The 13,110-nt window shown below is 42.2% G+C and overlaps 1 protein-coding gene across 5 annotated transcripts in view; it reads left to right on the forward strand.

The window, feature by feature from the left end:
* The first annotated feature begins 1,317 nt into the window (after positions 1-1,317).
* TPK1 (thiamin pyrophosphokinase 1) overlaps positions 1,318-13,110 on the forward strand; it is a 388,541-nt gene continuing 376,748 nt past the window's right edge. For 3 of the 5 annotated variants that reach the window (XM_089532521.1, XM_089532523.1, XM_089532524.1), the window contains exons 1-2: positions 1,336-1,418; positions 6,964-7,038. In XM_089532521.1, coding sequence (XP_089388647.1) covers positions 6,993-7,038 — 46 coding nt within the window. In that variant the 5' untranslated portion in view covers positions 1,336-1,418; positions 6,964-6,992. Of the gene's footprint in view, positions 1,419-6,963; positions 7,039-13,110 lie in introns of those variants that run through there. The other 2 variants (XM_089532522.1, XM_089532525.1) reach the window with 2 other exon arrangements.

Consider the following 13,110-nt stretch of genomic DNA (forward strand, 5'->3'; position numbering starts at 1 on the left):
AATTTCTCTTTATTTCTCTACAAGAATTTAAAATGTGAAAAAAAAAAACAAACCCAAAAACCAGTGTATTAGAATTAGTGCAGTGCAGTGGTCAAGGATTGTGGCTAAAGAGCAAAAACACAAATGGCTGGAGAACAAACTAAAGTCTTTATTATAGGAATGGTATTCTATGGCCTGTTACACGCCTGTTACAGACAGCCAAAATAAAGCTGCTTCGGGTCTCTTTGGAGATACGCTGTTTAAATGATGCATGCACCCTAAGAATCCGGAAGCTGCACCAAAGCTGCACTCCAGTGCTTAGGAATGGAGTGTGGCTTTGGCGCGACCTCCGGACTCTTAGGACCCATGCATCATTTAAATAGCATACCTCCAAAGAGACCCCAAGCAGCTTTATTTTGGCAGTCTGTAACAGGCCTATGATAGGAAAGTTACTGAGGGGGCTATTCTAATCTAGCTAGGATGGTCTCAGAGAAGAGCGGGGTGAGGAGTGGAAACATCCAGAAGGCACAACGCCCAAGACTTTATAGCGGCATGGCTCAAGGACTAATATGCATGGATTTGTATTTGAGTTTTCCCCTTTCATTTGGCAACAGCCTCCGTTCTCCTTGAACCATTTCAATTTTCTTTCCAGAACGAACTCCACAACGTCCTCTTTTTGTTGTTGTTGTTTTAAGCATGGCGAAGGAGGATACATTTACACTTATGTGTTTTTAAGCTTCTATTTTTGGAATGCCCTCTGTGTTTGTATTGTATTGTGTGTTGTGCTTTATTCTTATTGGAAGCCTCCTTGATCCAACTGGAGAGGCAGTATATACATAATTCATTATTATTATTATTATTATTATTATTAATGTATTCACAATAAGTTTTATGTATATACCACCTTCCCAAAAGATCGAGGCAGTTTACAAAATTAGATAAAAATACACAATTTGCATAAGCAAATAAATAATAATAATAATAATAATAATTATTATTATTATTTTGTGGTGCCTTTGAGGTGGGAACACTTGGGCCCGCCCTGCTTTAGGGGCACAACGCCCAAGACCCTATAGAGGAGTCACAGGCAGCTTGAAAATGACCCTGACAAACAGCCACATTCTGCCATGACTCCCATGAGAGGCGCCGAAGGGGTTTCCCCCCCAGCTATCCAGGGGCGCCTTGAGGAAACGTTCGCCATTTCCCTCAAGCCTCTCTAGGTCTGCTGCCATTCGAACGTTGGCAGCACCACCTGCCACGCCCCTCGGCGCGCGAGAGGCAGCTCCAAAGTCAAGCGCCGAGCCATAGATTGGATCGATGCGCTCGTCTCTCCCTCCCTGTTCCCCTGCAAAAGCGGAGTCAGGCTCGCTCTCCGGTTGCAAGAGAAGCCGCGGCGCGAGACGAGGGGCGCGCCTGCGCATGCGTGGCTGCACCGCCAGGTACCACCCCCCCCCATCTCTTTTCATCCTGCTGCCAGACCCTTCCTGACCTCCTTCCTGGGCGGGCGCGTGGCTCAGAGCGGAGGAGGCTGGAGGGGACTAATGGAGCAGGGAAGAGGGCTATGCTTCCTACTGGCAAAGGGACCTCTCCTGCATCCACAGTGGAGACATAACCCGGTTTGGCACCGCTTTAACTCTCTGTGACTCAAGGCTATGGAATTCTGGGAGTTGGAGTTTGTTGTGGGCCCCACAACAAACTCCAACTCCCAGAATTCCATAGTCTTGAGCCAAGACAAAGAGTTAAAGCGGTGCCAAACTAGGCTATGTCTCCAACTATGGATGCAGTCATAGTAAAACAAAATGGGTGTGCATTGCCCATTCAAATCCAAGCCCCTTTGCATCAGAAGAGGAATAGCCTCTGGCCATGGATTGTGTCTATGAAAATCCACACCTCTCCTTGCCCTGCTCCATGGCTTCCAAAAGTGTCTGTGTGCCCCATGTGCATCATGCACACACACACACACACACACACACACACACACACACACACCCCTTATTTCAAAGATACAGCCTTGTTAGTCTGTGGAGTCAGTATCCAGAGAGATCTTGTGCACCTTTGAGGCAGCAGGAGCTTTCCTAGACTCTAGCTTACTTCCTCAGATGCATTTAGATGCAATAATAACAACAATAATATGTAGAGAGATCTTGTAGCATCTTTGAGGCTCACTGAAAGGAAGAGGTTGGCAGCAGGCTTCAGTTAGCTTCCTCAAGCATCTGAGCATCTCAAAGGTGCTACAAGATCCCTCTATAAACATTCCTTATTAGATTTGGTGGGATATATATATATATATATATATATATATTTGAGTGGTCTATTCCCTGCAAGGGTGCTTGATGTCTGATGTATGTCTGATGTTGTCTAACAACGCCAGGTCTCAAGTTTTGGCCCTGAAGTCTCAGGGCCTTGGATGCTCCCATTTTGGCAGTCCTACTCCTCAGCTACTGAGAGGATTGCAGCCAAAGTGAGAAGCAGCAGGAAAGCTTGGCAGATAAGATTATCACTCTTGCTGATCAGAAAGTCTTCGTGCGTGGACTTTGAGATTTCCATGCTTGTAGGGATGGAAACTGCATAGCTGATCATGGGCCAAACTCCAGCCCTGGTTCTTTAGGGCAGTAAGAAATAATTATGTACGTTCATATCTACACACACACATAAGCACACTTACCCTCACTCTCAGATCTCTCTTACCTGATAGAAGGTGTGTTTCTTCCAAACTCATTAGATAAGAGCTTCATTTGTGGCCTAGAAATTGCGTGTAAGATCCGTCGGACCGCTTTAATTGCCTGTTCAGTTCTTTTAATTTTTGTTCATGTAAAAAAATGAAATGATCCTAATAATCACACCATACCCAACGTGGGAGAACTCTGACGGACCACATCCCTCCCCATGTTGAGTTTGAAAACAGACAATGAAATACAGGTGTTGGGGGGAACCTCAGAGTTTTGACAAAACAGTGACGTGGGAGGAATGAGTTTTTAATCTCCTTATTCCCTTGATCTAAATCAGTGATTCCCAAAGCAATACACCCCTCTGGGGCGGTGGAATGATCCAGTGAAGCAAAAAGGGGACAGCAGAGGGCCTTCTGTTAAGTGTTAATGCTCAAGAATGACAAGGAGAACCAATGGCCTTTAGCACCATGGAGGGAATGAGGGTTGCATGAAACTTCTTTTCAGGGTCTCTTAAAACTAACACAAAGCCTCACTTTGGGCTGGTACAGACGGCCCTTTAAGACGCCCTCATCTAGGGTTGCCTCGGGTTGGCACTTCCAGATGCCCCTCAACCCTAGCACATGATGAGGGTGTCAAAATGGCGGCGCCATGTACACATGGGTGCCGCCATTGTTATGCAAGCGCCGTGCATCACTTGCGTAATGAGTGCGCCAGTGGTGCACTTGTTATGCCGCAGGGAAGCTCTGCGGTTTGGCGGCTGCAGCTTCCAAGTGGAGAAAAAACAGGCCCTGGCGAGGCGCCGTTTTAGGTGCTCTGTACCATGCCTTTGTGTCTCCCATTCTTTGCCTGCCCACGCAAGTTCATTCTCTTAACTGCATCTTTTACTAGTAGTGGCAGGAAACTCTTGCAAGGCTTGGGCGCAGGGCACCATTTCTATGGCTTGGAGAGGGACCATTTTGGGGCAGACTTGGTTGACTGGAGCAAGGAATCAAAGCATGTGGCAGTGGGGTAGAAGCGGTGGCAAAAAGGAGCTTTCTGCATGGCAGGGGGTTGGACTGGATGGCCCTTGTGGTCTCTTCCAACTCTATGATTCTATTATTTCATGAAATCCAAGCTTTGTTGGGACTTGGCTGGTGGGTTTGAACTGCATTTCCTTTCATTGGACAGGCTGAGAAGTGTTGGAGGAAGAAGCAATGTTTGTGTATGGGGAAGACGTGTCTCTAGGGAAGGAGGGGGAGGAATATTCAGTGTTAATTCTTAGAAAGAGTCCTTTGCCTTGGAGCAGCTCCTGTAGTTAAAATATCTCTTTCCCTGTCTAAGTCAGTCTTCAGTCCATAGCATGTGGCCTCTGAAAGCCATACCAGCTCTCTGTGCCTCTTTCTGCCCTGACAAAGGAGGATTGAGGGGCCTTCCTTGCCGGGAAGAAGCTTCTTCCTTTGCCCTTGGTTACCTTGGAAGCAGCGGCTGAGCACTCAGCAGTCACCAAGAAGCTTCTTGCATGCACTGGCTGGAGAGGCTTCTTGGTCACTGCCCAGCCAGCTGCTCCATTGCTGCTCTGACGGTGACTGGGTGCAAAGGGAGCAGCAGCCAATTGAGCAGTGACTGAGAAGCCTTTCACCTGTGCTGACCTTTATTGTAGGGCTGGCATAGGCAAGAGACTTCTTGGCCTCTTCCCAGCTAGCTGCTCACTTGCTGCTGCCCAGGTGACTGAGTGCAAAAAGAGCAGTGACAAAATTGGTTGTTTTAAATTTGCAGAAGAACGGTAGACCTATTATCAGCAAATTGGTATTGAAGGGCACTAGAGTTGTCACCCAAGTGGAAAATAGACAATGGCCCAAAAAGGTTTGGGGACCACTGATCTAAATGGTCTCACCCTCCAACAATGTTTCATTTGTTGTCATCAATGGAAAAATTAGGACACTAAACATACTATGTGAGAAGGTAGGATCTATTGTCCCGAGTCCTGCTTTTTTTAGAGCTGTTTCTGGTGGACTGTGCCCATGGTTATTACATACCGGTAACAGCATATTGCATTTTCTATTTCATGGTTTTAAAAGTTAAATTTAACAGGGCAAATAATTATCCCCACAGGTGAAGAAAATACAGCGATAGTGTGTTTACTTTTGCTTGTTCATGACTCACATTTTCAGCCCAGTCCTTGGCCAGTGAGAATCCCCCAAAGCACTTGCAAATATCCATAAAATACATCAAATGAAACTCAGTACAATACAATTAAAAAGCTAAAAATCAGCCACAGAATAGAAAACAAGCATGAGTGGCAAAAATTTTATTCATGCCCCTAAAACCAACAAAACAACACAGGCTTTTCCAAAAAAACAAGGCTAGGTAGTCAAACAGCATGACTTTTGGGAGGCCTTGTTATGTTCCTTAAGGCCTACTTGTAAGCAAACATGCTAAGATTGAAGTTGCGGTAACCTTTAATTGCTGTGTGAGTTTACTTTGAAGTAAGCTCCACAGAATTAAGTGGCAATTTACTCACTAGGAAAACAAGTCTAGGATAGCAGCCTGAAATGAGCTTCAGCCTGCTAAATGGGGGCTAGAGGTAATCCATTAACATGTATATTTAATTAAAAGTCCTATTTTGTTCACAAGCAGTCTTAGGTAACTGGGCATGGGATGTATAGCTATTGTAAAAGGACAGCCAAGCACATCTAAGCAAGCTGCTCATAAAAAGATGCTGCCATGAATAAGGCTGGCATGCAGCTCTGCAGAAGGCACAGGGACCGGCATTAAGGTCTCCCTAAGAGGTCTCTGGGGTTTGGAAGGCATGACATTGGTTAGCTGTTTGGACTCAGGACCTTTTAAGATTTTCAAGATGAAAACCAGCACTTTGAATTAGGGAAATAGGAAGCTGTCTTATAGGAGGCCTGAATTATTTTTCGGTTTAGTGCAGTTTTCTCTGTTCTACATGGCAGTTTTGCCCTGGAGTCTATAATTGTCTTGTTAAATTTGCCCTGTTAAATTAATCTGATTGTTTTAAGTGAAGGTGGGAAACCTCAGGCCTTGGGGCTGACTCTGGCCCTCTTGGGGTCTCACACTATGGCCTGTTACAGACTGCCAAAATAAAGCTGCTTTGGGTCTCTTTGGAGGTATGCTGTTTAAATGATGCATGTGTCCTAAGAATCCGGAAGCTGCACCAAACTTGCACTCCAGTGCTTAGGAATGGAGTGTGGCTTTGGCACGACCTCCGGACTCTTAGGATGCATGCTTCATTTAAACAGCATACCTCCAAAGAGACCTGAAGCAGCTTTATTTTGGCAGTCTGTAACAGGCCCATGATTGCTTGTGGTTTCTCAGATTTTATGTAGATTCACCCCCCACCCCACCCCCCCAATTCTGCTAAGGTTTCCTTACTAGCAATAAAAGCTTTAAGGTACCATAAATAGCCCTCCATTTTGTTTTTTGCTTTGCCCACCACCGAATGCAGACTCTCCCTTCCAGTCATGTCTCTGAAATTGAATTTGGCCCCTGGGCTGAAAAAGTTTCCTCACCCTTGTTTGAAGTGGAGATGCCAGGGACTGAACCTGAGACCTTTGGATATCTCTCATATATCGAGCTTGGATTCTCCATTGTTTGGGAATAGGTGCAAAGAGCTAGTGGCTCCTGCCTGTAAAATGTAATAAGCAAACATAGAACAAGAAGCAAAGCTGAAATGTTCATCCAGCATCTAGTGACATCTCCATTCAAGCATGGTGTGTGCTTGCAAGTCACAACCAAGCTAAGCAAATGCATGTAGAAACATGTTTATTGAAGATATGTCTCCACAACATAAATCATACCTCCTTTTGCAACTTTCTCTTTAAAGAGAGTTGGCTTGTGCAACCTTCATTATTTTGCTTATTGCTCAGTTTTAACTTTGGGTGGCAACTTAACTTCTATTGGAATCAATAGCTACCAATTAAAAATTGAACCCTCCCAAGCTTGGATCATTCATTTTGCTGCTTCCCTGCTCCTCCAGAGCTCACATTTTCCAATCCCCTGAACTGTATGTCGCACTATCTATCAATCTGGCTGATGCCAAATGTACTTATAGATTCATCTCTTCACACTGCAATGGGCTTTCTGCCACCTGCTGTATGTAACGGTCTATGGTTCCCTGTAAATCAGCTTTAAATGTATTTATTTTAAAATCAATATATGTGTGTGCCTGCAAATTTGTGGCTATTTCTGTAGAGTGCTTTCTCAGGAATACTATGCTTGGAGTATAGCTTAAATTTAATTAAATATTGAATTAATAAGCAAGGCTCATGAACTGTAACTTTTAACAGTCTGTTTTTTGTTTGTTTCATTTTAGTTTTAAAAGCACAACACTAATCTGCTGCAATGGAGCATGGTGTGTTTACTCCACTGGAAGCCCTGCTTCCCACTGGTATTGTATCTAACACATTCCTTTTAAGAGTGTTTCTCTTACAAATGCATCTTGTATGTTTCACTCTGAATAGCTGTGTTAGTGTCTTGAGAGGTAAGGGGTCTATTAATATTTGCATGGACACACTTAGGGAGGGTAGCGATAATCACAGCAAAAATAACAAAAAGTCTAGTGACTTTTTATTTGACATCAACTTTCATAGTCTGGAGCTCACTTTTGATGCATCTAATAGTGTATCCTTCAAATACACAAAAGCTGCTGCCAGATAATATATGTTGGTCTTTAGGGTATCACTAGACTATATTGTTCTGGGAAGGAGGGATAATCTATGTGCAGATCATACTTTTGCAAAACACTTAATATGTGGGTTTCACATAAATGGAGAATTCAGAAAAGCAGCACGATTGTAATCAGACTACATGTCGCAGAACGTAGCCACAATTTTGGATTTTCATTTGAAGAACCTTTTTTCAAGAACCTATTAGGATTCCCATTGGAAGAACTTTCCTGAGTGCCCCTAATACCGTCAGTTAGGGGAGAAATAACTTAGAAATTTCAGTTGTTTTCGATGGAAGCATCTGGGCGGGGGTGCTGGATGGCTGATATCGACTGAATGACTACTAGCACCAGGAGAAGATTTTTACCAATGCTTTCTTACATATTAACTCCTGAGGGCTTTAACTGCTGCACTGTCTATTCTATTTTTGTTGTTCTATTATTTTGGCATTTCAAAGTGCCTTGGCAATATTTATACATTTGATAGGCTGAGTAAAAATGTTTTTAATTAATGTTTTCCACTGGGTAGCCATGTTAGTTTGTTGAAGCAAAACCAATAAATAGGCCTATAACACTTATTGTAGCATTTATTGGAGTCCAATAAATGTGAAATTTTCAGATGCGATGGGAGTCTTGGGTGTTTAAATTAAGATCACTTCCCACTTGCCAACAAACACTGATGCTTCTTTTGGGAGGAAAGGAAGTATCTCTCTTTCTTTCTTTCCCTTTCTCTCTCACCAGCGTGGCAATGTGCTCCCAGTCCTACTGATGTGGCACTGGGAAAAGAGAAACATGCTTCCTTTCTTCTCCTCACATAGAAGAATTTGCTTCATATTTGAAGTGAGCATTACAAGTTGCTGAATTTCATATGAAGTGAGGAATAAATACGTCTTTTATGGTTCAAATTCAGCACTCTGTCTGCTTTATCTCACTGGCCAAAGAGTAAAGTATTGATCCACAGTTCTCTTATAGCCTGGAGCATGTTCATGATATGAGTTTAGAATGTGCTGATTCAGAGGAATGCTTGCTATTTTTCACTCTGTCTGACTTGAGGTTTTTAAAGATAAATATTTTACACTTGTCTGAGCTATTACCATAATAGGGTTCTGGCAATCTGTTCTTCTTTTAAGTGTAGCAACGCCATTTATTGGTTTGGATGAGAACATACAATGTACAGAAGCTGGTGGTCCATGGATCAGTGCCAGCCGCTGACTTATTGTCTGCTGATTTGTGGTGAATTTCCAGAAAAGAAAGAAACAGCTGTAGTCAATGGGTGCAAATGTGGTGCCAGTCCTTTATACATGGGGAAGAAAACCCCTACTGGTCCCACACATCAGATACCTTCTGAAGCACTACTCAATTTTACTATCTGAAAAGCTAAAACTTTCTTTCTATAGGGATGTGACTTGTGTTGCTATCTCCCAGTGCAGTGGGCTTTCCAGAAAAAAATAAATAAAACGTTTAATGCTCTAAATCATGTTATCTGATTCAGCAAGTTTGGTTCAAAAATATTCAAAACTTTGTGAGGAACTTATTTTATTGAAATATTTGTATAAAGAGATTAACATTTACTTTCCTTATATTTAACAAAAAATGACTACACCTGAAATAACACTTTTTGAATTTAATGTTTTGCATAATTTTTCATTTACATTTAGAAGGGATTTCAGCTACATATTATATATTATTATTATTATTATTATTATTATTATTATTATTTCTTACCCACCTCTCCTCATGGATTGAGGTGGGGGACAACAACAACTAACAAGCAACTTCAGTTAAAACACACATCAATTTAAAAGGGCAAATAAAATATACACTTATTAAAACAATCCAATCTAAAATTCAACATTTAAAATTTACAATTTAAAAATAATAAGGATAAGCCTGAATAAGAGACTGGTCATTAATGCTGTCTTAAATTCAGACAGCATATTCAGCTGTTGAATGTCTTTGGGCAGGTCATTTCACAGTCTAGGGGCATCTGAAGAAAATGTCCTCTGGCTGACAGTTGCCAACCTAGTCCTGGCTGACTGGAGTAAATGTCCATCAGATTACCTGAGCGTACAGGGCAGATAATGTTCCAGTATAACAAAATCAGGAAACTAAAAACGTTAGTCATAAGTTTCTATAAAAGCTGAGCAAATATCCAAATACAAACCCATTTGTAAATTTTGTTTATACAGCATTCTTTCAAAAGTTGCAGGTGCTGTTAGATCTTTTATCCATTTTTTTCTTTATATATAATTATTAGTTTAGATACAGACAGTATAATTCAATATCAACACAGAGAACAGAGACGCATGGGAGGCGAAAGCAGTGCATGCACATGTCTCCCTTCCGATGCCTCAAACAGCTCTGGGAAGCTGTCTGAGGCACTAGAAGGGCGGGAGAAGAGTGAGCTCACAGGTCCACTGCCTCCCTTCCAATGCCTCAGATAGCTCTGGGAAGGGCGGGAGGAGCATGTACTTGCAGCTTTGTTTCCAGTGCTTCAGACAGCTCTGGGGAGCTGCCTGAGGCAGCGGAGGAGAGCTGAGAGAAGTGTGCAGATGCCCTCCTGGTTGTTCCCTCCCTCCTCGGCTTTCCCCTCACTCCCAGGGGAAAAGTCTGGAAGGGAGGGAGCAGGAGGAGTGCGCACATGCAAAGCTAGGGACTCATGAATAATCAAATCTGCGAGTCCGAAAGCTGCAAAAGTCAAGGGTAGACTGTACTCTATTGTTTTCTTAACTGCCCTGTTTAGTTAGATTAAACAGAGAACCAGTGTTACTCTCAGTGAGTTTTATGCTGGAATGTAACTGTGATCTTGGATCTCTCTGGACTAGCCCAGTGCTCTAGACACAAGTCACTGGGATTGTTCACAAGAGTGATAAAATGTGTTTTGCCCCATTTTGAAACATAGCTGTTTTAACTGGGAGGAATCTGGGGTGAAGCCACACTCAGGGACCAAACACCAGAGCAAAATAACTCCTGGTATGCTCCAGTTCAAGCTGAAAATTGCAGGCTATCACACTGGCATGCAGACTATGGTCCGGTGCAGAGACCAGAATGCCATAGCTGCCCATAATATTTGTCGTCCACCCATGAATTCATTGCACATGCGCATATGTGGTTAGCTGCACCATTGACCCATCGCGCACCCATGAAGCAAAATAATACAGTGGATTTAATCATAACATTAACAAACTGGCCGCTTTGACAGGGGTCATGGGGGAAAGGGAGCATGTATGGTGCGGGAGTCTCCATGGTAGTGCTGTGTCAGTGTGTCACTGGATATACCGTTTTACCATATGGGCAGTCTATCGCTTGTGTGATTGAGCAGGTGGTTGCATGGCTGGTTGCACAGGGTGTCAAATGGTCAGGCATGTGGGAGAGGTGAGGGGGTGATTGGTGATTGCTGGAGGAACATCCATGTGCATGTGTTTTGGGTAGAAGAGAAAAAATAATGCTGTGGTGCAGCTGTCTGTCCTTTCAGACAAAGGGAAACAGTGTGGATTGCCCATGTATATTCAGCCCATTGTGGGAACTAGTGGTGCGTTAAGTGGATGTTCCCTGTGAACTTGGAAAGTCTGGAAGTAAGTCAAATTTTCTCATCTGTTTGCTCAGGCCCACTGTATGTATACAGTAGGCTTTTCAATGACAGATCATTTGTGTAGATCAATTTAGTATTTTAATATTTGCAGAAGTTTCAGAAGTTTCTAAAGCAGAGATATACACCTGTCCCTTCATATTCGCTAGGGTTAGGGGCACAAGACCCCCGTTAATAAAGAAAAACTGCAAATAACAAAAACACAATGTTTTTACCTGAGGGAATACCTCTCTAGGAATCCTTAGGTCTTCCAGTGCAACTCTGTGGTCAATGTCCAACAGACACTGACCATAGAACTGCATTGGAGGATCTACAAATGCCTAGTAGAGTATTCTCTCTAGGAATCTTTCGGTGCAACATTTAGTTAAAGTTGATGACAGTGTTGCACTGGAGGAGGACCTAGATATTGCTAGAGAGAACATACTAATGAAATCCATGAATAATCAAATCCGCAAATATCAAATCTGCAAATATGGAGGGATGAGTGTATATGCTCTATGCTATTCCATATGATAGGAATACAAGTCAAGGGCTGGCACTGGTCAAACTTCACAGAGATAGTTTTGCCAGTTTAGGTTTTGTTGGGCCTCTCTTCTCTTGTTAACCATACTCATTCTTATAATTCTGATTTTATTTGCTTCTTAATATTCTGTCACAAAAAGACTGCTTTTCAGACCATAGTATTGAATTAAAACAGTGATAAAATATTATATTATCCATGTAATTTTGTGAGAAAATTATATGTACCTCTGTTTGCAAAGGTGTGGAGAAAATAAAAGGTGTTTCTGCTGGAATTTAAGGAGTTTTTTTGCTTCTTTTTTCAAAATTGAATTACTTGTTATGAATGTCATTAAAATGTGTAGATGTCACTTAAAAAACATAGCACATTCATACTGTTAAAACAAGGTGTTATAGAGCCAACTCATGGGAAGCAAAATGCTGTATGAATTCTTGTTGAATAAAATAAATATTTCTGAATTATATTATTTTGGTAATTTTTACAATAGTCCCATGTATCATCATCATCACCACCACCACACATGATGAGACTGAAGCAGACAGAATAGTGGCTCATTTGAGGAGACGGTAGCTAGTGTTGAGTTGATATATAAACCAGGACTGTTCTGCTGAAACTAGCAGCAGTGCTCCTATTCTAGGAATGATGGTTAATTAACCTGACAAACATTATATTGCAGAAAGATCTGATGGTAGCTGTTAAGAAAAATAACATTTCAGCCCTATTTACAGTTTTTCTCATGAATCACATGTTTTTGGTTTTATGGCCAACATGTGTTGAAGAATCTAGAAGCCTGACAGTGCCATAAGGAAGAAGAGAAAATACAGGAGAGAAGGCAGGGCCAGCCTGAGACAGATCCCTTCATTCCATGTACAAAAGCTAACTGTCTGGTGGTGAAACAGTGCCTTCCAGGGCACTTCAGGGTTTGTTTGCTTCAGAGTTTGCCACTTAAAACAAGGAATTCACTTGACAGTTGTAAATCATACAGGAAGATCCCATTTTCACCTATGTGTCAGATTACAGGTTGGAGTTAGGGAGTCTATGAGGTGGGATGTCATATTACACGTACCTGATCCTCTTGTTTAAAGGGAATTGAGACTATTCAGTATGAGAATAGAGAGTTTTCCCAAATCTAAAATGGGCCATTCTTAAAAATTTTATCACACCCGAGGTGACTACTTCACTGTGCCTAATGGCAGGTCTATCCTAAAGGATATCTACTCTTCTGCCACCCTTCCACGACGGCTTGCCATCCACAGATGCTCAAATACAGCAGGCAGACTGTACTTATTGATGCACTTAAAGTAGATCAGTGTCCTCTAGCTAAAGTAAAACCCGGTTATATTGATTCTTGTGCTTTAACTATCAGGGTGTTTGAAAGGTGAATGAACAGTGTACATTTTGGTGGAAATGGGAAGAAAAGATAGATGCATATCAGTGACAAAATCAAACTCGTTAATTTAACAGGTTGTAAGTTACCATGCTTTAAAGAAAGGGCTCTAGGAGTCCTAAACAAACAGCTTCATTTACATACCGCTTCATACCAAATTAACAGTGTCTAAGCGGTTTACAACTGTAAGTTAATTGCCCCCAACAATCTGGGTACTCATTTTAGCGACTGCAGAAGGATGCAAGCCTGAGTCGAGCTTGAGCCCTTTTGCTGGTATTGAACTCGCAACCTTATGGTTTT

This window comes from Sceloporus occidentalis, unplaced genomic scaffold (assembly GCF_023333645.1).
Source record: "Sceloporus occidentalis isolate IW3139 unplaced genomic scaffold, rSceOcc1.0.p SCAF_7, whole genome shotgun sequence".
Lineage (NCBI taxonomy): Eukaryota > Metazoa > Chordata > Lepidosauria > Squamata > Phrynosomatidae > Sceloporus > Sceloporus occidentalis.